Source organism: Lutjanus erythropterus, chromosome 19, assembly GCF_056507025.1.
Source record: "Lutjanus erythropterus isolate fLutEry1 chromosome 19, fLutEry1.hap2, whole genome shotgun sequence".
Lineage (NCBI taxonomy): Eukaryota > Metazoa > Chordata > Actinopteri > Lutjaniformes > Lutjanidae > Lutjanus > Lutjanus erythropterus.
Genome location: NC_139335.1, coordinates 23,742,616 through 23,767,796, shown reverse-complemented (window position 1 = coordinate 23,767,796; position 25,181 = coordinate 23,742,616). Strand labels below are relative to the sequence as shown.

The 25,181-nt window shown below is 37.7% G+C and overlaps 4 protein-coding genes across 4 annotated transcripts; 3 read left to right on the top strand and 1 right to left on the bottom strand.

Annotated features, from left to right (window-relative positions):
• Nucleotides 1–1,090: 1,090 nt before the first annotated feature.
• Nucleotides 1,091–3,517, bottom strand: gfer (growth factor, augmenter of liver regeneration (ERV1 homolog, S. cerevisiae)). Its single transcript, XM_084743983.1, has 3 exons — nucleotides 3,299–3,517; nucleotides 2,031–2,245; nucleotides 1,091–1,299 (listed from the first exon to the last, which is right to left on the bottom strand). Exons 1-3 carry the CDS (start codon nucleotides 3,515–3,517, stop codon nucleotides 1,137–1,139), a joined length of 597 nt encoding a protein of 198 aa, XP_084600109.1. The 3' UTR covers nucleotides 1,091–1,136.
• Nucleotides 3,518–3,696: 179 nt separating this feature from the next.
• On the top strand, nucleotides 3,697–10,661 carry drg2 (developmentally regulated GTP binding protein 2). Its single transcript, XM_084743982.1, has 14 exons — nucleotides 3,697–3,832; nucleotides 4,045–4,137; nucleotides 4,588–4,748; nucleotides 4,894–4,983; nucleotides 5,077–5,137; nucleotides 5,771–5,861; nucleotides 5,962–6,034; nucleotides 6,325–6,415; nucleotides 6,535–6,632; nucleotides 6,896–6,972; nucleotides 7,605–7,693; nucleotides 7,783–7,841; nucleotides 8,002–8,055; nucleotides 10,290–10,661. Exons 2-14 carry the CDS (start codon nucleotides 4,074–4,076, stop codon nucleotides 10,374–10,376), a joined length of 1,095 nt encoding a protein of 364 aa, XP_084600108.1. The 5' UTR covers nucleotides 3,697–3,832; nucleotides 4,045–4,073; the 3' UTR covers nucleotides 10,377–10,661.
• Nucleotides 10,662–11,837: 1,176 nt separating this feature from the next.
• Nucleotides 11,838–15,462, top strand: LOC146309890 (uncharacterized). The gene is made up of 5 exons (XM_084743970.1): nucleotides 11,838–12,258; nucleotides 13,557–13,653; nucleotides 14,180–14,360; nucleotides 14,816–15,092; nucleotides 15,177–15,462. Exons 1-5 carry the CDS (start codon nucleotides 11,974–11,976, stop codon nucleotides 15,321–15,323), a joined length of 987 nt encoding a protein of 328 aa, XP_084600096.1. The 5' UTR covers nucleotides 11,838–11,973; the 3' UTR covers nucleotides 15,324–15,462.
• Nucleotides 15,463–16,280: 818 nt separating this feature from the next.
• On the top strand, nucleotides 16,281–18,173 carry LOC146309889 (uncharacterized). The gene has a single exon (XM_084743969.1). The coding sequence runs from the start codon at nucleotides 16,299–16,301 to the stop codon at nucleotides 17,529–17,531; it is 1,233 nt and encodes a 410-aa protein (XP_084600095.1). The 5' UTR covers nucleotides 16,281–16,298; the 3' UTR covers nucleotides 17,532–18,173.
• The last annotated feature ends 7,008 nt before the right edge of the window (nucleotides 18,174–25,181 follow it).

Genomic DNA, 25,181 nt, shown 5'->3' with positions numbered 1-25,181 from the left:
TTTGTTTCTAGTTCAGTTTAGTTTCCAGAGTTGGTTTTCACATTTCTGTTTTGTTTTTATTGTTTAAGATATTAAGTTTTAGTTTCATTTTCATTTACTACTATACTATTCATTTTTTTATTGTTAAATGAGGGCAAGATTTAAGAAGTTCATAATTGGTATTGCAATACAAACACAACACTTTGTGAAGGCAACTGACCTTCCACACCTAGTTTTGGATTTAGTTTGAGTTAACTCAAATAACCTTGGAGTGTCTGTTTGTCCTCTACTGTTTCCTTAAATAACACATTCATGACCAGTGTTTATTAATAACACACAGACAGATCAGGTCACTATACTCAAAGGACCTTGAGTGGTGGAGAAAAGGCTGCAGGGGTGCTAAAAATAACAGGTGCTGTACCTGTTAATTCAGTAAACCAATATTCATTTCTTACTTGTTTATTCTATAAAATGTAAAAACAATTTTACATGTTACCAAAGCCTAAAGTGGTTCATCCCCCCAACAGCAAAACTGTTTACATTAAACAGAGAAGCCAACGTTTGAGACACGGTAATCAATAAAATATACCTTTTTTTTTATTTTATGACTTAATGGATCAATGACTCATTCAAATTACATGATTAATAACTTCAGTACTAAATTCTGCAAATAAATTAACATGATCTGAGTTTACCACCCCACAACACACACAAACACACAAACTGAGTGCAGTATTACAATGAAAAAGCATTCTGTAATCGTCACTCTGTAAAATATATATATTTCTCTGACATACTTCAAAGTATTTTTCAAGTGATGGCTGAAACAGTAAGAAGGATCTAATAAGAATGTGATATTTAGCGTTGTATTGGTCATTCTGGGTCAAACAAAACATTTTAATGGCTAAATGTTCCACTTTAACAAAAGAAAAATCGGCTGCTGCGAAAAAGACAACTCAGAAGGCAGAAATATGTTTTCACACAATACTGGATTTCAGGATTTCAATTAACATTTGTATTGTAACTTTCAAAGTTCCCCAATGACCAGAGTCATCAAGAGGCTCAGTCAAACTTTGCTATGTGTCTTGGTTCAAACCTGAGAAACGGAAAGGAAAAACAAGTTTCTCCATAACAAAGATATGAGCTCCACTTGTGTTTCAGTCACAGGAACCATCTTTCCATCCATCTTTCCACCTCTCGTCCACACGGGAGCAGTCGAACTCCGGCTTGCCCAGCCGGATGTTGATGTCATTATGGATACGACAGAGCCACTGAGAAAGAGCATGGCGGCTCCGGGTGTCTGGCTGATTGGTTTTCAATCTGCAGAGAGGAAATGGTGCATTTAGAAATCGCCTGCTCTTCATCTTAAAATGAGGAAATTTGACAGCTGCAGATCTACTTTCCTGTGCTGAAACCAAAGACAAGAAGACAAAAGATCTGTGGCTCTCCACTGTGTTACAACACATGAATGCTGTAACTAAGACTGTTAAGCAGGTTTGGCTGCTTGGAGGCTATAAATACATCTTTATCAACATAAAAACTTGTGGTAGACTGGTTATTAGGGTTGCAACTAATGATTATTTTCTTTGTCAATTAATCTTTTGATTATTTTCTCAATTATTCACTAAGTTGTTTGGTCTACAGTGTCAGAAAATAGTGAAAAAAGTCCATCAGTGTTTTCCAAAGCCAAAGATGACATCCTCAAATGTCCTGTTTTTCTCACAACCCAAAGATACTCAGTTTACTGTCATAAATGAATAAACAAACCAAAAAATATTCACATTTGAGATGCTGGAATTATCAATTTTGTCTTTTTTTTCCTTAAAAAAATTACTCAAAATATATCAAATTAATCAAAAATATTTGCTGATTAATTTAGTAATCAATTAATTGTAGTTCTACTGGTCAGCAGTAATTCGATTTGCAGGTAAAGAAGTAAAACATGCAAAAATCATTGCTAAGATCCTGTCATCGTGAGCCTTTTACACACATCAGCTACAAGACATGGCATGTACTCGTATTTTAAAACTGAAGGAGCACTGTGGTCTGACCTGCCCCTGAGGTCTTCTGCACACTCATCGCAGGGGAAGAACTTAGAGAACAGGTTGATGAACTGCCCCATCTCTTGCTGCTGGGTAGTAGATGGCTGGTCGGGGTAATATGCTGCCATAGTGTGCAGGAAGGACCAGGTGCTACGGCCCAACTCTTCCCTGTCCAGGGGACACTGTGGATCTTGTTGGGGCTCCGACTCTGCAGCTCGGCTATCCTGGAGAATCATACAGACACGGGCATTCAATCAAACAATTTCACGATTACAAGATTTTTTTTTCAGAGAAAACGGAAGTCATAATGCAAAATGAACTAATCATGAATCATACTGCAATCTGACAAAGTAATCACAGCACATTTTTTTTTTTTTTTTTTTTTAACATATCATGCAGCCCTTTTATAAAATATAGCATATTTCTAATGATCCATGATTAGTTTAGTTAGACACAACTGGCATACTGCCTTCTCTCTGACATAAGACATTCTGCAGTAGAATCATGTAGGAACTACTTTCTTTCTAGTAGAAAAGAAAGCAGTTCCTACATGAAACTCTTGACAATAAGGTCTATGGATTATCTTGCATTAACCAGGTCATATATATAATAATATATAATATATTTTAAAAAATCTATATTTAACATTAAAGTCTGGAGGAGATCATGTGATCATGTGTTTGCATCATCAATGGACCTGCATTTTGTCTGGACTTAACTTTAGATACTACTGAACCAATCAGCCTGACTTTTTTGGTGCACATTCATAACTGTAAGTTGAAGGACCTCTGTGATTCATGATTTTGGAAAAACCTTGAAACCCATTTTTATAAACAAACCAATAATAATAATAATAATAATAGATAAGTTTCCAGTTATGATTTATTGCCCCTGAAGTTTATCCTGCCCATGCTGATTTGAGGTTGTTTTGTGGATAAACGTGAACTGCTCATGTCCTGTCCTACAGGCAGTTTGTTTGCCACAACTAGAAAGAGGAATTTGTCCCTTAGATCATTTAACTGTAAAAAGATATTAAAGGCTTTGGGGACATTTATTGTGTATTGTGTGTTTCAGTGGCTCCCAGAAGTGAAACCCAATTTAACAACCACAAGACAGCAAACTTTAGGAAAAATCTCCAAGGAGTACAAAACTATTTAAAAAGTATAGTAGTTTGTAAACCATCTCCTAGTCAAAGCCAGACTTCACCACTCTAAAAGTAACAATCCCACAGAATGATCCTTCAAAAAACCTGCCAGCCTGCCTCGACCTCATGTCACCTGTGCAGCAGCTGTCGTCTGTTTCCTCTGGACCTTCATCCACGATTTAAAGTCCGTACAAGCCCTGCATGGCTTCTTTTTCACAACCTCCCCGGTCTGCTCCTGCTCTTTACCGGCGGGGCTGTCCGTCGGTGGTCTGCTGCCCACTGCGAACGGGAATCCTTCAAACTCCGGCGGGTTGGAGGCTTGTGATCCCCTCGGTGCTGTGGGCGCAGCCATGTTCACTGTTATCTAATAACTGACTGAGCTGCGGGATCGATAACACTCACGTCAGGTTGTCACGTCGTCTGCAGAAACCAGGCTACGTCTGCCTGAACACATTATCGCTTTTTTATATTTTACCCTTTACTTTACCGTGCGGTCAATGCCATGGTTACGCTGCACACTTCCCGGTTCATGTGAGCGATACCTGAGATACAACGTGCGTTCCGGTGGGCTTGTTGTTTCAGCCGGACCTTTCATGGGCACGGACCGTGTTCCGGTCTGTGATGTCAGTCCTCTGTGCATGCCGCGGAGTGTACCACCTGACAAAGTGTAAATGTCTATCATTTTTCAACATTTTAAATTCTTGTCACTGTATGCGTTTTTTGCAGATACTAGTTTAGATCTGTGTGTGTTGAAAAGCTACCGTTTTTCATGCGGTTTGTCAACTGTTAAGTTCCACTAGTTCTCTGGTTAGCCGGGTGGCTAACAAAGCTAACAACTGTGGAGTGACACGTTTCTGTTCTTTTTTGTGTCTCTGGCAGTGTAGCTGCAGTCTGACTGAACCGACACAATGGGGATCTTAGAGAAAATCGCGGAAATAGAGAGAGAAATCTCTCGGACACAGAAAAACAAAGGTAAGGGAGGGACAGTGTTGGGGCTAACTGTTAGCTGCATCATGGACGAACTTCTAGCCAGCTGTGTGTCACTGTCATGAGTCAGTGTTCTGTTACTTATTATTCAAACAGAACTTCAAGGAGAAACGCGCTAATTGACACCATAAAGTTGATCATAGTTACCATTATAATCAAACGTGCAATTCTTATACAGGTTTACCTCTTTGTAATATATATGTGAAAGCTACAGTTCACCCCTAAATCAAAAATACTTCTTTTTCTACTTACCTGTTAAAGGTGTTTATCCATCAAGGCTTCCAGCCTTTTGTAACTGAAGTAAATGCAAAAAAACAACTTTCTTTTCTTCTCACTTTTATAGTTTGGAGTGAGACCCCTTCTTTTAATGCACTGACACCTTTTAAGTCATAAAGTCTAACAGATTAAGAGTTTTTTTTTTTTACATTCTTCCAGCCACTGAGTACCACCTGGGATTGCTCAAGGCAAAGCTAGCCAAATACAGAGCTCAGCTCCTGGAGCCCTCCAAGTCAGCAGGGGCCAAAGGCGAGGGCTTTGATGTCATGAAATCAGGAGATGCTCGTGTTGCTCTTATCGGTTTCCCATCTGTGGGTAAGGTACGTCAACATGGCAGGTAATGGGTTGTATTTTCTGGCCTGGATCTGAAAAGTGAAAAAAAAGTTCTTTGTGCATGACTTTACAAACATAATCTACAACTTCAATGTGTGCTGGTTTAATTTAAGTCTCTGTTGTGTCCTGCAGTCCACCTTCCTTAGTCTGATGACATCAACGGCCAGTGAAGCTGCTTCCTATGAGTTCACCACCCTCACCTGCATACCTGGTGTCATAGAGGTACACACATTCACCCACTGCTTATTTTAACATTTGCAGCTTTAAACGCTGTGTAACAATCTGCCATTTACACTTTTATTTGTTGCTCTTCAGTACAAAGGGGCCAACATCCAGTTACTGGATCTGCCAGGAATCATTGAGGGTGCTGCCCAAGGTAAGTTAAGGTTACACATTTTTGTATTTTGTTTGCTTAAATCCAAAGTGAGCAGACACTGGACACCTGTTATATATCTATTTTATTATTACGGGAACAAACTGCTACAGGGTGGTTACAGTTCCTTTTAAAAAAGTCCAAAATTCACATTTACTAATAAAAGGCCTTACAAAGTATTAAATAATCTTAAATTCTGTTGTGATGGTGTTAAATATTTATTTATTGAATGCTGTTATGTTGGTTTAAATGGTCTTAAATTCACACTGAGAACAAGAGTTGATTTTCAGTGCTTCTGTTAGCCTGTTAGAGTTTTTTTTAGTTTTTTGCAATTAAACATATTTGGACAAATGATCTGTAACATAACCAGTTATTGTCAGTTTGCCTTATTTCTAATTTTGAGCTGACAATATATGTATTCACTCAAGAGTACGCCTGTATTTTCACATTTGCTGTTTAGTTTTACTGCTAATAAATTTAAAAAAGACCTTAAATTTAATTTTGTTGAGGCATTTAAAATTCTTACATTTAGCTGGTGATACATGTAAACACCCTGTGATAAAGAAATAATAAATATAAATCAAAGCATACTTAAGTGGTTGTTAATATACATAAAGATACTTTGACCTTTTATAGGTAAGGGTAGAGGTCGGCAGGTCATTGCTGTTGCCAGGACAGCGGACGTCGTCATCATGATGTTGGATGCCACCAAAGGAGATGTTCAGAGGTGTGTATGACACATATAAAATATTAAATCATTTTAGGAGGTTTCAATATTTTCTTCAACAAATTCATGTCTTAACGTTCTTTTTTTTCTATCTTTCTAGAGAACTTCTAGAAAAAGAGTTGGAGTCAGTGGGCATTAGACTCAACAGGACAAAACCAAATATTTATTTCAAGGTACATTTTCTGTTGTCATCCTGAGCGGACCATGAATATCAACATGTTTTTGATCACATGGTGGCAATGGATAAATTAGAAAATCAACTTCATTAACAGCCTGTATAAATCAGTTTGGCCAATAACTGTCAAGGTACCTTCCTCTGGTTGTGCTGGATACACAGAACAACTGAGTTGCTAGTACAGCAAAAAAATATGAATTGTAAACATCCATGCTAGCTTGTCATCTTCAGAAATTCAAATTGTTCCTCTAAACTGGGTAAAAATGTGTGATTTATCTCTCTTTGCAGCCCAAGAAAGGTGGCGGCCTCTCTTACAACTCCACAGTTCCTCTCACCCACTGCTCAGAGAAGCTTGTTCAGCTCATCCTTCATGAATACAGTATCCTTCACTCTGTCAGCATACAGAGAAGTGCAGCATATTCCTGACTGTTCACTCACCTTGTCATGTCGATAATTCACTGTAGTATTTGTGTGATTTCTTTAACCTCTTCCTCTCAGAAATCTTTAATGCTGAAGTGCTCTTCAGGGAGGACAGCACACCAGACGAGTTCATCGATGTCATCGTTGGGAACAGAGTTTACATGCCTTGCCTATATGTATGTCAGTACTCACTGTGTGGGTTGGGTCAAAGCCTCGTGCCTCTAAATTTCTAACGGTTTGGAAACCAAAGTACAAAGATGTTTTACTGAACTTTTTTAACCCAGAGAAAAATATATAGTCATTCATCAAGTGAAAACAAAAATCACTGTGTTTGGAGTTGCGAGGTTTTGGCAACTCTCTCTTGCTTTGCCTGTTTTTTAGCCTGTGTATATTTGTTTGGAGTTTCATTATTCCCTCTCGTTATTCGTGGTTTTTACAGGTGTACAATAAGGTGGATCAAATTTCCATCGAGGAGGTGGACCGCCTGGCTCGCAGACCTAACAGTGTTGTCATCAGGTGAGATGTTTGTGTCTTTGAGGTGCACAGTACTCTGTAATCTCACTGTAATCTGGATTAGTTTAAATTACGGAAGTAAATAAATCTGGATGCCAAACCTCAGTAGCCATTTTTTGAAAAATGGTACTTGACAGATCATTTAGAAAACATGTAAGCGTGGATATTTTCCCTGTCCTTGTATCCTACTCCATATATTCTTGTCTGTTCAGTCCATTAACCGTATGCAACAGTGATCCCACAGTAATAATAAGACCTGAATCATTATTGCACAAGACGCTTCCTTTTGTCTCCACCTTATCAGATGTGAGTGTAGCATAAACATCTTTCCTTTTTTTAAACTATGCCGAGGTAATCGCAGAGAGCAGACTTTTTCTTAATAATAATGACCAACTTTGGGTAGAATAAATATGTTTCCATTGGATTAATAATGCTTTTCTGAATTACATGCAGATCTGGTGCATCCCTAGTGTGTGTGTGTGTGTGTGTGTGTGTGTGTGTGTGTGTGTGTGTGTGTGTGTGTGTGTGTGAGAATAACAATAGTCTTGGTTGAAAGCTGCCATCCTACTTTTTTCATGTATTTATGCGGGAGTTCAACGGCATCCTCTTTTTTTCTGCCCATGTGTATATTTCAGTTGTGGCATGAAGCTGAACCTGGATTACCTTCTGGAGACGCTTTGGGAGTACCTGGCCCTGATCTGCATTTATACTAAGAAAAGAGGAGGTACACACAAGTTTTCTCATTACTTTTTCACATGCAAAATTCACATCTCTGAAATTTAATTTTATAGTAATTTCTTCTTTTTCTGATAGAGCGCCCAGACTTTAATGATGCCATCATTATGAGAAGAGGAGCAACTGTAGAACACGTGGTAAGGCAGACACATGAATTCACACATATGCTGTTCATATAAAGATCAACAATTTTAGAACATTTGCATATAAATGATAACACCACAGTAATCACACTGACTGTATCCATACTGAGAATGACATGCTTGCAAATATACTCATTTTTCTTTCTACCCATAGTGCCATCGAATCCACAGAACCTTAGCCAGCCAGTTCAAATATGCCCTGGTTTGGGTAAGTTCACGTTTTCAGAGGCAACGACCTACAGAAAATTAATTCATTATCCTGTTGTCCCATAACCCGGGGATGCACCGATACCAGCATTTGGTATTGGTCTGTTGCTGTGCTCATGTACTCATACTTACACTCATGAAACTATTCCAATACACCACACCTGATACCACTGCTGTTTGTAGAAAAATACAGCACCAAACAGTGATTCATGGACCATAATACTTACTGTAACCGTGACGTAAAATAATACAACAGCCATCTAGGAAACCATCAGCTCTGGCCTCACAACCATTAAGCCTCGGGGCTCAAGAGCCAGATGCTATAGCCGGTGAATATTTTGGTTAATGGATAACTGATATCCAGCATCTCTTCCGTATGCCAGTTATTATTTACTGGACACAATTCCCACACTTGTCCAAATCTATGACTCGATTTGACTACTGTTTTTAGTACTGACAGCTCTGCAGTTGTTGTTGATTTGTTAACATCAGCAGATTATAAGTTTTATGCCCTGACAACTTCTTTAAAAAGATCATCTATATGGTATCACAGAGATAAGTTATGCTGCATCATCTTTGAAGTCTGCTCAGACATAATTGTTCAGTACTATTCTGATTAAAATCACACGCCTGTTATCAAAGTCATGTTCTTTGCCTCCAGAATGTGCATTCATATGCAGATAACAGTCAGACATAACTGAACTGTAGTCATGAGGCAACATTATGATGGGCCTCATGTGCTTTGTGTTTTCTACGACTGCATCTACAATGATTAATATATATATAGTATGGAGGTCATATTCTTCCAGATGTAACCAGTTGTGGCTCCAGTCTGATACCTGTTCCTGGTTAGTAAGTGGTGAACAAGTCAGATACAAGATTTCAAAGGTATCCCCAATACAACACTTTACTCTTTTTTTGATACTGAAGCTCCGAGGTTTGTTTCACTTGCTGTGAAGTGCACAGTTGAGTACATTGTGCCAGAGCTTGTGTCAAACAAAGAAAATCATTTGACTGAAGTCCAACGCTTCAAACATCTCTGGTGCTTCCGAAAGCGTTTCATTCAGTTTGACACTTTTGAAAGTTTTACAGCTAAACTATGTGGTTGGCAAATTAGTAGGATAAGAGCAGAGGAGTATAATTCAGAATGTGGCGATGTAGGCTACATTAGAAAGACATATGAGAACATTTCCTTGTGATACCAGGTACGGACGTGATAAAAGTAATTGATTAAATAAATGATTATCACTCTCATCACGTCACATTACAGTTCATATCAAAGAGGTTTAAAAATACGAGCCCATGTGGTGCTTAGACTGAACTACAGTGGTACATTAATGTTTTGTGGCAAAAATGTTTTGTATAATTGGATGGATTTTGGACAATAGGATATTCCATCATGTTGCGCAATGACATTCATATTTAGTGCAGCGTTTCTGATCCAAAGTAAAGGTTTACAAATTTAATGAAACATGCACGCATATGAAACTAAAACTGTTAAAATCAGTGAGGTGTGGTGGTGTTTCAGCAGCAGTCTTGAAGGACTGTCGTAACTTTGACAAACCACCAGATGTCACTGTGTTTGCTGAGTCTGAAGCCTCGAAGCTCCACATCTTTTTTGGGCACAAATAAAAGAAACCCTGAAGCTTCACGAGGCTTATTCTGAGTTGAGATGTTGTTTTAATCCCGCACTGGATAGCACAAAAGAAACGTACTGTATGAACTCACAGCTGGAAAAAAGTGATAAAATTGTGGATGGTGGTGTGACGAGCCCAGCAACAGAAGCGTAACACTGTAAAACCTTGGAAAAACTTTTTTCAATTCAAATTAAACAGTAGCTGTGTAAAGTCTGTTTGATTTAAAGCCACTGATGCATATCTTGTATTTGGATTTCATTGTACCTTAGCTTCTTAAATGTTTGCGCTCACATCATTAACTACAGTAAACACAGCTGCAACTCACAAAATCTATAATTGGTAACTTTGGATTCGGTGTGTGTGGTGGAAAGGTCCTGATGATAATGCTCAGTATATTCAGTTCTTGCTCGGTTGACTTCCTAAATTAGAAGCAGCCTTTGAGCTGCAGCTGTGTTTACACTGCCATGATACATGAGAAGCAGCAAGATGCTTCAGGATGACCCATCACCGCCCAGTTCAGCTCACTGTGTAGTATTTACTCCATATGAAACAAACAAAAAGAAAAGGGTCTGAATTGTATTGTCTGTTGGTCCTGCAGGGTACCAGTACCAAGTACAGCCCTCAGAGGGTGGGTCTAACACACATCATGGAGCACGAGGACGTCATCCAGATCGTAAAGAAGTAAAACAAGCTCCTGAGTGGAGGGAGGAGAGGGACTGAGCTGGAGGAGGCACATTTTTGTTAGGAGGAGGAGTTAAAATGAAAAGAAACTCACTGTACAGTAGATATACAGCTATGACAAATATCCATCATTCTTATTTTGTATATGAAAATCAACACAACACATTGACGGAGCAGATTTGAGCTGGTTGTGAACAGGAAATGGTTTATTTTACCTTTCAATTGAAGGACATGCGTTGATTAAGAGAGAAAATGGGAGTAAAAAGAATAAAGTCCGTAAAACATTAAATGAGTCCTTGTGTTTGTTTTTATTCCCATCAGTTTTCCCTATTATGTATGATTGGTTTTAACTGCTGTAACTTAATTAATTAGTAGGAATTTAAACATTCTTAATATCATAATGGAAATTCTGAAAATAATATTGTTAATTATTGAATAATTATTTTTCAGGTGAGTTTACACATCCAGCAGTTTTGGAGCAGCATTAGCTTTAATTTTGAGTTGTATCTCTGGCCACATGATGACTGTGAGTCCAGTATTTACTCTCTCTTTGTTCTGTTTTTTCCACTCTTGGTGGAAATATCTGTCTCTGTAGCTGATAAAGGCTCCATCATATTTAGCAGCTACTTGCAAACCACGTTTCTGCATTGTTGCCATAGATGTAATTCAGTAGATGCATCTTGGTTGCAAAACTGCTAGCTTACATTATTGTTTGTTTTGTTTTTGTTTTTTTATCAGAACTTGCTGCAAGTGTAACAGAACTGTACTGCTGTGTTACAATGGCCCCGCAGCCATTTGGCCCAATGTAAACACCTAATTTGTCTAGTTCTTTTCACTAAATGTAAATGTATGTGAAATAACTTTTAACTCAATCCATATAATTAAAATATTGTTACCTCTAGAATAGTTGTGTAGTCTTCAGCAGAATAAAAATAGACTTTCACTTTGAATGCTTGCAGTGCCTGACATCTAAAAGAATTTGAACTTGTATTTCAGCTACATATGACTTGTTTTTTTTCCAGTGTTACAAATGCCCCCACCAAGGGTCAATCATGACACTTTTAAATTAAATTTAACATTACAGTCTTATTGGTGAAAATATATCAATTGTAATATTACTTAATGCACATATATATGTCTCCTACATTAAAAGGTGTCTTATGTATTTCAAGTCATCTGTGACTTATTGAGGAAAATATGAGTCATGGTACAACTTCCCCAAGTCTCCCCTACTTGGCTTTTTTTAAGGAACACAGGAGTTTTTCATTGTGTATGAAGGTTTATTGTTTTGTGTTGTGTTGTTTGTATTTAATTGTACTGTTATGGGGATGTAGCCATACATTTAGGTTTATTATTTGATTAACTTTCCGATGCAGAAGGTGGCGGCATTGCACTATAAAGCTGTAAGCTGACCGTGAGAGAAGAGAAGAAGAAAAAGATTATTAAGAAGAAGAAGAAGAAGAAAATGATGAGGGGTTGTGTCTGTGATATTTAGTAGGTTCGGTCGCGATTTTAGACATTGGTTCTATTGTCAGACTTTTCTAATTTAATTACTTAGTTGTTAATTAGTTGGTTTTGCTGTTTGTTAGTCAGTGGTCAGGATGGGTCGACAGTGTTGCTGTATCGGCTGCAGAAACACGTCCGGGCTGCACAGCTTCCCTGCGGACCTGAACATCAGGCGTCGGTGGTTCCGGGCTCTGGGTCTTCCTGAACACGACCTGCCGCTGAGAGCCGGAGTGTGCAATCGGCATTTTTCACCGGACTGTTTCTCCAATCTCATGGAGGTGGAGATGGGCTTCACTAAAGTGCTCCTGCTCAAAAGTAACGCGGTGCCAAACGTTTCTCTCCCGATGCCGAGAGGAGGAACAGAGCCACGAAAGCTGCAGGCGAGTGTACAAATAGTATGATTTGGGGTTTATTTTATTTTATTTATTTATTTATTTTTGTGTGTGTTTTGAATAACTTTATTGAAAATCTTAAATGATCATAAACATATATACAAATATACAAACATATATACAATACAAATAAATGCCAGGGGTTAAGGAGTAAAGATCATAAATGAATAAATGAACAAATAAACGAAAAAAGAGAAAACTAAACAGATCATTAAGAGTCTTTGAAGCTTTTGGGTTTGCAAAGTGCTGAATAGTTTCTGTGTGTTATTGCATTTCATATGTTATAAAATTTACTTTTGTAAATGTAAAATTTTGCTAAGGTAATAAAAAGATTTATAATATGATACTGTCCTTGTTCTGATATAAAAACAAACAAACAAAAAGAGCACATCTTTGTATAATAATGAACATTAAACAGAAATGTTACAGTTAGGGTTGCAAATTTTGTGTCTTTGTATGTTGATAGTTGAAAACAGTTGTGTAATAATTAGTAAGATTTGACACATGCATTTTTTCCTTCTCCCTTTAATTTTTTTGGGTCTTGTATTTCTCTTTTTTTTCTCATTTTAAGTGTCTTTTTTCAACAAATGGCTCCACTAGAAAAGGCAATGTCAAATGAGGCACAATTACTTTCATTTCTAGACTCTTTATTATGAATTGACAGCTCCAAAACAAATGTATAGTTTCACAATTGATTCCACAGAAAGAGCAGTTAATATCAATATGCTTTCTTATTTTTGTAAATAATGTTTTGATGGAAAGCATCAGTGAACTGAGCCTGTTACAGCCATGTAACATACAGTTTGGTACAAGTTTGGTACCTGGCGGAAACTTGGTCAACTTTCTCTGCTCCTGTCTCGGGTAGTAATGCTATGTGCGAGGTTTGTTTGAAAAGAAAACCAAATTTTGACGATGAATAAAAGATGTTACCAAGGGACCTGAAAAAGCCACATATATTTATTTCTTAAGTTATCTAATGTTAGTAAAACGATAGCGAGCTATTTAGATAGCTTTCCGCTAACATTAGCATTAGCTTGACTTAAGACATGACCATATATGTGGCTTTTACAGGAAAAGGAGAAAGTTGACCAAGGTACCAAAATCGCTGACCTGTTGTTGGGGCACAGAGGAAAAGGGGGCGGGGTTAAGGACAGGTCAGTTGCTTGGTTGGTTAGAATGTCGCTCTGACTAATATAATTGCATATTTAACACTCATAAATACAGTGGTTCATAAAAAATGCTGTGGTTAAACTAGAATTGTGAAACAGATTTATGTTCTATTTCAGCCTAAACTGACCAGAGAGATCGGGTGCCAGACAGAACCAGTGAGCACAAAACATGCTGCAGGACAGGCTGACATTAAGCCTAACAGGAGAAGCAAAGGTGAGTCATAATATTAGGTAAGTCACCAGTTAAATGTATCATGAATGGGCTGAGGCTGTAGCAGGAGTTTACACTATTTTTTGCAAACCATCAACTATTTTTCAAGTTTTCCATTTTTGACGGCTGTAGAAGCTCCTCTGGCTTACAACATCAGGGCTACAGCTACTGTATGTACTGACTCTGCCCCGCAGACACACTGACACCATGCGTAGAGCCTCTCAGCCTCTCTGACCGAGAGGGGCGATCAGTCTACCTCTCTGGTCTGGTGTCTCATTACCTATTTTGTAGCCATGAGGCCACGACCCCTACAGTGGTTGTCTTGTACACCCACACCTCACCCCCTCGCTTAAACCACTTATTTTTAGCATTTTTCAAAATGATGCAGTGGGTGTAGTTTGGCTCAGACCTTGGATGCAGTTACACGTCAACAGAACTTCAGCTGGCGCTCCCACATTTTACTTCATGCTGCTAGCTTTGCTGCTCATTGGAAGTTAAGTCTACCGTACACCTCTCTCTTCACACACAGCTACTCAGGCTCCAATTCCAAACAGGAGAACGTCATGTGGCACCGGGACTTTGGAGGCTTTGGCGGTTCCTGAGGTTCCATGGGAAAGTTCCACCCCCGTCAAACAGTCAAGGTGTGAGGTGTCAACTGATGACTCCAGGGACCAGCGAGATGTAACCAACAGCACCATGAACAGTACAAGGTGAAAGATTTAGTTCAAAACACTGCTGCTATTTCTGCTAAGCTTTACAGTTTCAGACAATGGTGTGTCTTTTATTTTGAAATACTGTTTTTAACACGGTGCTGCGGGACTGTGTCATGTCAACGATAAATGTAAAATTACAATATGAGTTCATATTCTAGTTTGCATGTTGTTAGGACGAGGGCTGTGATGGTATGAATAAATAAATTACCCTACAAAGGTGAAGCTAACCTCCAAATACTACTAAAATCTAGTATGATTGAATAGAAACAGTTAATACATTTTCCATTCATTCTTATCTTGAACAATACCTGAAATATAATAACCAAGAAGCAAAATTTAGTCATCAAATTCTTGTTAACTTGAGGCACACATTAACTCTAATAATGACACAGCTTTTTTTCCACACCATGTCCTTTGTCTTCCCTATTTTTTTCTTCTTTATTTCTTCATAGCACCCCAATTGAATTGCCAACTAATGCAGTGACTGAGTACACTGTCCATGAAGACAAGTTAATGGAGCTGTTCAAAAGATGTCCAGTGTGCACTCAGAGCTGTGACATTTCCAAAACAGTCACTGGGACCCTCCTCCAAGTGAAGCAGAGCTGTGGTCACTGCGAGTACTTTCATCAGTGGTCCAGCCAGCCGACGGCGAACAACACACCAGCAGAGAGCCTGCAGCTCTGTGCAGCGGTCCTGTTCACAGGCTCGACGTTTGTTCAGATATCAGAGGTAATAGAGGACCAAATTCATAATGACAGATTTTGTTCCAGTAGATTGCAATTATGTCATCACATCACATTGTTTTCCTTTTAGTTCATGGATGCCTCAGAGCTCCAAGGGATCTCACAAACAGCCTTCCACAAACACCAGGTTGATCGCAGCAGAGATGCCACAGCTGGTGTGGATGTGATGCTCAGTGGAGACAAGTGTTCAGACTCTCCAGGTGATTATTTACTTTAATGGGGAAGGGCGGAAAAAAGGTTCGCACAAAAGTTCTTTTAACTTGTATTTTTACTGTGCCTGTAAAAAGTTTGCTAATATTAATTGTTGCGTGAATGAGCGACTGTCAATGAGCGACTAACTACTGCTGCAGAAGACGTATTCAGAGTTTTAAAAACAAGTCATTTAGTATGAGGAGGAGATCGATCATCAGCACAGACTGCTGGATATCTTTTGGAAACCTGAGATAATGTTACTCAGGATGGGTGTGTAAAACCGAATTTATTTTAAAAACACAAAACAGAGGGATGTGATGCATATATTATCCCTGTAGTTTCAATATATACTGATACATTTGCAGTTTTATTTTCTTTACCAACACAGTAGTATCATTAGGGTTCAATGTTGAATATTTTTTTTTGCACAACAAATTGCTCCCTAAATGAAAAGTTGATTTTTTAGTTAAAGAAATAAGATAAGTCAGATATTGGCTCAGACAGGTTATACTGGACACCTAGTCTACAGGTGACACATTTAGAAACATGAAACCTGGTTGTGTTTTCCTTTAATTTGTCACCCTTCTGTAGAAAGTTATGAAGCACAATAACATTTGATGAATGATGAATGTGATGAAGAAATTAAATTATCATTTTGAGTATATGTATACTTTAGTACACGCAGCATGTGTCATTCTCTTCCTTCCAACTCTATTTTAAAACTTTTTTGCCAAATCTTGTGAAACTTCTGGTTTTATTATTTTGAGCATGGTTAAATGTTGCATGTATGCATTTGAGTAGGGTGTGCTATGAGTGTACTACGGGACAAATTGTGTCCTGTATTAATTTCGTAGGGGATGGTACATTTTATTTTTCACAACAGAATGATCCCTTATTCGACGAAACAGATGGGAACTCCAATTAAAACGTATTCATTCATATCAAAAACATATTGCTTTTGTCTTCTGTCCTTCTAGAGCTTTCACAGCAATATTTCTACATGGGGGAGGAGGGTATTGCTGACCAGCATCTCTGTAACCAGGAGAGGAACTCCAGTGTGGATCAAGGCAACCCGGAGCCTCCACAGATTAAAGAGGAACAAGAGGATCCAGAGCATCCCAAGATTAAAGAGGAACAGGAGGAGCCAGAGCCTCCACAGATTAAAGAGGAACATGGGGAACTCTTCACCAGTCAGGAGGGAGAACAGCTTGAACTAAAGCAGGAGACTGATACCGTCATGTTCACTCCTACTCCTAGTTCGAGTGACCACAGTGAGCCAGAACTAAAAAGTTACCACCAGCTCCTTTGTAACTCCTCTCATGTAGCTGAGAGCCAAGATCAGAACGGAGACAAGCATGGAGACTCAACTAGAAACAGAGAGTCAAAACCAAAGAAAAGACATCATAAAAGTGGAGTTAACAGTAATAATGTACACAACTTAACAGAGACTGACTGTAATACTCACACAGTTAAAAAGCCTTTCAAATGTGAGACTTGTGGAAAAGATTTTGCATTTAAATCAAAAATTCTGGCACACATGATGACCCACACAGGTGAGAAACCGTACCATTGCAACACATGCGGGAAAAGATTTATTTGCAATTCACTCCTGAAAAAACATGCAACAGTCCACACAGGTGAGAAACCGTACCATTGCAACACATGCGGGAAAAGCTTTATTTGTAATTCAGTCCTGAAAAAACATGTAACAATCCACACAGGTGAGAAGCCGTATTCGTGCAAAACGTGTGAAAAAGCATTTCGTTGGCCATCAGACTTGAAAAATCATATAAGAATCCACACAGGCGAAAAGCCATATTGTTGTGAAACGTGTGGGAAAAGATTTCGTCAGTCATCATTACTGAAGACTCATGTTAGAATTCATACAGGTGAGAAGCCGTATTCATGCAAAACTTGTGGAAAAACATTCAGTTGGCTAACAGACTGGAAAAATCATACAAGAATCCACACAGGTGAGAAACCACACTCTTGTCAAACATGTGGGAAACATTTTAGATTTGGTAGTAGTTTGTTGAACCACATGAAAATTCATTCAGGTGAGAAGCCATTTACTTGCAAAACATGTGGGAGAGCTTTCACATACAATAGTGACTTGAAAGTCCACATGATAATCCACACAGGTGAGAAGATGTACTTTTGCAAGACCTGCGGAAAGAGCTACACAAATGCGTCTCATTTGGCAAGGCATCAGAGGTCACATACAGATAAGTAGCCTTGTATTTGTAAAATGTGGGAGATGATTAAGTAGTAGTCGAAGTCAAAACACGCAAGAACTCAGACTTTAGAACCCACATGATTACAGGACTTCTAGGAAAACTTTGTCTCTGTGATTGCATGGAAGATGAGAGCTGCCACTATGTTAATGTAAAGTTTTTCTCCATATAACTGTATTTCTTATATCTTGTTAGCAACCGGAACCCTTTCAACCCTGGTCAAATTTCTCCGTCCCTGTTTCCTGTGCTTCTATATGCTATAAGCTAGGCTTATCTATGTTGCAAAGAACCAAGTTTTGAACATGGTTGTAAGATTGCTGGAGGACCCATATACTCACATATTAAGTTGTAAATGTTGGCTACATTACTTGCTAAGTAACTAGATAAACACTAATTAAGTATCTAAGCAACCTACATCAATTGTTAGCTAGCTTATGCACTGATAGCTAATGTTATAAAATGCTGAAGCTCGCTCAACTGTATGTGAGTACAGAGCAAAAAGGGGCGGGACCTAGGAAGGGTCAGTTATAATCTTCCAAATGAAGGCAAACTATTTTTACACTGTGTGAACAGTTGTGACTGTTAAAGTAATGGTGTGATGTTCATGGTTGTTGGTTTTGCCAGAATCTCAGAATCACTTTTCATATCGGATTTTACCTTTGAAAGTGACTGATGTCACTGTTTTGTATTGCCATATAAGAAGTCCTATTAAATGTGAAAATTCTTCTTTTGGCTAGTTGTATACATGACCTCGCTTGTGTGTGTGTGTGTGTGTGTGTGTGTGTGTGTGTGTGTGTGTGTGTGTGTGTGTTGCCATTTTTGCTTGATTAAAAAATGCTAATTGGCCAAAAACAGACACAAAAACAGAAATATATGTTTTTACTGTAACCTGTGTGCTATATATCCATCTAGATATATAGCTGGTAGATATGTCTGCCTTCTTCTGGAGTACAGTGGAACTAGATGGTACTTTACACAATAATGATTTTCTTTCTTGTTAGTGTGGAGACATGTCTTGTATTGCATTGCACTGTCATTTCTACTTCGCACATCCTTTTTTTCCATTTGATTTCTACTAACTCGGTACATTTATATAGCCCACAATTCCATAGACAGACTCAAACTGCAATGCAACCTGCCCCAACTTAAACATCACTTACTTACCCCAAGCTTTTGGTATCTGTGACATTGTAGAAATGGACCTCTAAGACTTTAAAGACTCAAATGAACACTGTTGATACATAGCTATATATTAATGTTACTCGAACACAATAACAGTATTTATACTATGAATATTGTTATTTCACAACATGTACAGTAAATATCAACTTTTCCCAATTTGTCACAGCCGCTAGTTAATTTGATTGATATTTTCACTGATGTTCCACAGTAAAGTTATGAAAATAAAAAGGAAGTACTGTTCATCACTTACCAAGCAAAAATGAAAAAAATAAAATAAAACAAAATAACTGACAATGTATAAAACAGTACAAGGAAGGCACGTTCACATTTAATAGGATTTGCAAAATAAAACGATGTCACTCTCAAAAGTAAAATCTGACTTCTTGCAAAGACGTGTTGGAGGCTTCATATAGAATTATCAAATACTGCTTTAACTTTAAGTTCTTGTTAAACTTAAAGCCAAAAGGGGATTCTGAAATGTTTCCTAAGTAGACAAAACCAATAACCATCAACATCACATCATTATTTAAACAATCACAACTGTACACTAGCAGTGAAACTAACATTGGGCCTCATACAAAGACATTTTCATATTCTTATCTTAAACTCCTCTCACCTTTTTCCATGAAAAGGACTTGAATGAACACGCCACATCAGATTCAGGAAACTTCAGAAAACCAAGTAAATGATCCATCTGTGCATATTTGTATTTGTATTTGTACATTATTATTATTATTAATATTTTTTTATCTAACTACCTGCACAGAGGGCTGGTTTGGGAAAAGTAAGTGAACTCTATCTGATTTTGCTGTGCTGCAAAACAAATTTTGTCCAGGTTACCAGAACTAAGGCTTTGAACAGGCACTTAAATACTTTCATTGTTGATTAACCCTTTGATTATTTTATTGATTAATGTCAGAAAACTTTGATCAGTGTCCCATAAAGTTCAAGATGACAACTCCAAGATAATCAGTTGACTGTCAGAGGAATAAAGAAACCAGAAAATATTCACATTTAATAGGTTGAAAACAGATCATTTTGACGATTTTTCTTTAAAAAAAAATCTCAAGCCAATTAATCAATGATCAAAATACTTGTACTTAATTATAATAATCGATTAATAATTACAGTTCTATTCAGTACTATCATATGTTAGTATTGTATTGTTTTAAACCATGTGGGACTGATGCATCAATACTTTTGACAATCTTAAATAAGAGTAATATGTTACTACTGTGATGGGAAAGTAAAAATGCAAACATGTAAGCAACGTTACTTCTCACTACATATTTAAACAACTGGGATTTTAAATGCAACACATTCCTTTGTTTTGAGTTATCAGCTGTTTTAAAAACTCTGAATATTTCTTCAGCAGCAGTCAGTCGCTCATTGATCAACTCTTCCATTACTGATTAATTAAAGTCAAACAATTAACCGGCTTAATTATCTGGGCTTGTTTTTTGAGAATCGTCTTTCAGTGTATTCATTACCTGCATGTCGCTGCTTGCGCTTGTTTTGTTTACTACCGCGGGTGTCACGCTGTTTAAGTTCCGGCAGTGAAAAAGCGAGAGCTTTCGTTCCTCTTTCATCCGATGGCGATTTAATCAAAACCTGAATTTAAAATCAGACGCAGGGGTGTACATCTACGCCTATATAACTACAACTATACAGGTTTAGATGTACCTTGAAATACAACCAGGATCATATAGTTACATTTCTGCATGATCCCACGTTACATCAGATGTCATCTAACTACAGTTTGTTATCATTTTATGTGAATTTATTTATTGAGCCTTTAAAGTTGCTACTTTTACATCTGTGTCCTCTTAGTGTTGTTTTTTTTTATTTATTTAAAGGCTTTTCTTTAATATTCTTTTTATATTTTCATTTTTCTATAGTTTTCTATCATTGTGTTTTATTTTGTTTCTTTTGGAAAGTGCTAATCAAATAAAATGTATAATTATCATTATTATTAATTTATTACCTGAATTCCTTTTCTTTTTTTGAACTGACCATCACTGCCTGAACACCAGTAAACAAATAGTAGCCTACAATTGTGCCTACTGAAAAATCTACACTGAATTTGTAGGATTATGCTAGGAGGCCGTGATTATTAACTGCCATTGACATTTACTACAAATTTTAGGTGGAGTCTTTACTGAGATTTTTCACATCCACTGTGAGACGCTGGTACAAAGCTGAGAACTTCTCCTGCTGCTAAACCTGTTGTTCTTCCTGCACCAGTGATATCATGATAATGTTATTGGTGTTAGGGAAGAACTACAGGCTATTTCAGCTCAGATTTCTTGTTTCTGCCTCTGGGCAATCAGGGATGACAATTTCTGTCACCTAACGCTATGTTTTGGCAAACAAAGTATAACTATTGTTTGTAATATACTACAAGAACATATATGTCAGAAGCTTGTGCGAAATACATGCTGGTACATGTAGGCACTGCCAGCATGATTCAGCCAGCAGGAGAATATTGGTCAGTAAAGCACACACTGAAGAATTTATTACATCAATTGATTACATTTACTGTCAACACTGATTGGGCATCCACATGAAAAGTAGTGAATTTTCCCTTTAAAGGTATACTTCATCCAAATAATGAAAATTCTGTAAATATCTCAGGTTTAGTTTTTCAGTCCACAAGATGCTGCTGAAGTTTCACAGGAAAACAGCGTTGCAGAATCTCCCAAGCAATTTTGTTGGAGACCTGGATCACACCAGATAAAAGTGTTGAGGCATTTTATTTATTTTTTTCAGTGTTTTTTTTTTTTTTTTACATTCGAAAACTCGGTCACCATTTACTTAAATTGTTTGGGAGATAGTGAAACACTGTTTTCCATGAATTTAACATAAAAATTACTAAATTATATGGTTTAATGAAATTTATGAAGTATTTTATGGCAGCAGAGCTGAGGTCCTCCCTGTGGCAGCTCTTGGGACTCTGTGGCAGGTGTGGCAGAGGAACATCCTGCAGACCTTAATCCCTGTACAGCAGGTGAGGGTCAGTCACCCCTGCGACCCCTCCCCAATACCTGCTGGCCAGCTGTTTGTGTCACTGTCTCCAACTCTCCAAGGCAGGCTGACCAGAGAGTATGGACTCCCAGCCAATGCTCCCCATTCACTCGCACACACACAAGCACAATAGCGCCATTAAATATTCACAAGCATCTCTTCGGTCTAGGAGTGGGGGACTGAGTGGGAGGCTTTATGAGAGAGAAGAAGAGGGAGAGGGGCTGTGGGTCAACATTTACTGGCCCTAAAGATGCCTTGATGATGTCTCACCAGAGTGAATCGTGGATGGAGAGATTCTGCTTTGGAATAACCTGAAGAAGAGAGGAATGATGGAGGGATAACATTGTGGAGAAAAAGAAGAAAACGAAGGTACGGTCGATTGGGTGTGTTGTGTGGAGCAGACATGACACTTGATGCTGCTTGGCTCCATATGGCATGGCTAAGTGGGAGTTTGTGTGTGTGTGTGTGTGTGTGTGTGTGTGTGTGTGTGTGTGTGGTGCCAGTACAACTCAGTTCAATTTTATTTGTATAGAACCAAATCATAACAAAGTTATATCATGGCACTTTTCAAATAGAGCTAGTCTGAAACATACTCTTTATAAAACAGATTTTTCCCACCAAGAGCAAGCACTGAGGCAACGGTGGCGAGGAAAAACAGGCAGAAACCTTGAGCAGATCCAGGTTCTTTATGAAAGGTGGGCTGCCATCAACATAAGCAAGAACTGTCTTTTCAATGAGAGTCTTTTTATATGATTTCCTCTCATGTTTGGTTCCATCAGCATATTGTTTAAAGCTGTTGGCTAAATTTCTGAGAGACTCACCACTTAGCACCTTTTAAACAGAAACATTGTATTCAGGGATTTTTCAAACAGTAACCCAGCCAAATGATTTTTTTTCATTTGAGATCGAGCCGCAGTGATTATTCAATTAATTGATCGGTTGATGTACATAAAAATAATTGTTAACTAATTTGATGATTGATTAGTTGTTTTTCAAGCAAACATATTGGAGCAATGCTGTTTTAAACCTCTCAAGTACAAAGATTTCTTTCTTTTTTCTCTGTTTTATATTAAAGTAAACCAAACCTGCCAACATTTCAAAACCACAGCAGGGGAGAACATTTTGAGTTTGTTAGACTTTGTTTCCTGCATTCACCTGACTTTTGACGTTTCGGTACACAATGGGACAACAGCATTAGCCTAGTGATCCAATTTCAAATTTGATTACAATAACACCAAAAATGTGTATTTTACAAATGTATAAATTTTCTAAGAATATCTAAATTTTTCTCTTAGAGAAAATGTGCCCCTCCCCTTGAAAACATTTGAGGAAAAAAAAGGTGTGAAAATCTGAAACTTTGGGAGAAGCTGGTCCCAGGAGGAAACCAGGAGAGGGCAAAGGAAAACTGGAGCCTCCCAGGAAAATTGAAAGGGTTGGCAAGTATGACATAATAAACAGAGATGTCATCTTGGACTCTCTCTCTGGCATTTTATAAATCAAGCAAACAATCGGTCATGAAAATAATCATTATCTGCAGCTCTAAATTGACAGCATTAAATACTGAGAGTCAAACCTGTGACCCCTGCATAGGACTCATAGCCATAGTACATGGGGCGCACGCTATACCAAGTGAGCTACCTGGCCACACTGATAGGCTAATTTTCATTAGATATGTTGTACAAGGCACTGCAAAAATTAGTTTGCAATCATAACTGTCATTAATTTATCTATTTGTCCAACTGGCTTAATATCATGTGAGTTTCCCTTGGTGTGAACCAGTAGAAAGACTTAATGGGTGATAACCTGAGCTCAAATGACTTTAAGAGCCAGCAGTGCTCCCATGACTCTTAACTGCAGCACAAACGTGGTTAATTGAGTGAAACCTTAGAGCTTCTCTTGTCTCATTTTAACAGCAATCACATGTCAGATTTTATATTGTGGTACAAAATTTACTAATTAGCATCTATTCCTCCTGGAAAGCATATAATTTTCTTTAGTGGTGTGTTGCCATGATATGTGTATTTTTGGGGGCAGTTTTGCCATTATTAGACAGACATAGTACAGTAGAGAGCAAATGCAATGAGGTGATAGAGACTGTTGATGACGTGACTTGAATTAAGGACATTGCTGCTTTGATTGGATAGTAGCTGTTTCATCTTTTCTTAAGTAGAAGTGTAGTAAATTTTAGTAAATTAGAAATGACATTTAATCCTTGATTTTCAAGACACTAGAAAGTTGGTTTTAAAACCAGATTTTAACCAGAAGACAGTCACAGTCTGTCGTTGTCATCTATTGTACTTTCATTTGTTCTCAAGTCATACTTGTACATAATACACCAGCAGTACAAATTTCATGAACTCTACTGACACACATGACTTATTTAATATTAAAACCAGCAGCAGCAGCATAGATGACAAACTAATCTCTGAAACTGGAGATTCACTGTTGGATCCCACTGTTATACACTTTAAAATGAATAACGCAGGAATTTAGTGGAATCAACTAATTATTTCTCATTAACTATTTGTAAATATACAAGTTTTATTAGCTCAAGTTGAAGTCTTTTGACCTGAAATGATTGGTTGAATCAATGGACCACACAAAGTTCAATCAACTCATTAAATTAAGTTTTTAAATAAATATGATCAGACTTATCAGCATGCATTGTTTGTGACCCTTGTTTTTCAGTTTGAAAAAAACATATGATGACAACTTGTGTCTCTAATACACTTTATAACACGTCATTTTTTTTTATTTTTTTTTTGTTACAATTCAATAATGAAAGCACTGTGAACCATGATAAATTCACTGGGAGCAATTTCACATATTGTCTTTGCACCAATGCTGTAATAAGATTTAGATGTAACTACTCACTACTTACTACTTACTTACTATCTCAAGTACAACCAAATTAAAAGTCAAGTTTATTTGTCTAAAAAGGTTTGTTCTGAATCATTACAAAATTATCTTAACTTGTCTTTTCCAAATTCAGTCAACTTAGAATTGTAAAGTTTTTATTGTTGCTGAGTTATACAATCAATTCTGCATTTTCTGGATGATGGAAAAGATCAGCTAGAAACAAAACTCTCCTGTATCTGTGAGGTGTATCAGGGCCCTGATTATTTTGTCTCTACTGCCATCTGCTGCACAGCCTGTTTATTACATGCAGCTGTTTACCTGAGACAGGCATCTGAGTTAACACAGTAAGGCCTAAGTGGTCTGTTTGAACAGTGAAAAACTAAAAATGAGGGAAACGACTGACTGACTGACTCACCTTCAGTTCATTATAGACTCATTGTGAGGTAAAATGTGTATGAATTTTATGTAAACTACAATTGGCAACCAATAAAATGAGTAAAGAGTTAAATTGATTTGACAGTAATCAAAATAAGCAAACAATGTAAGCCTAGCTACAGATTCTTAGTATGTACCAGTACTGGCCT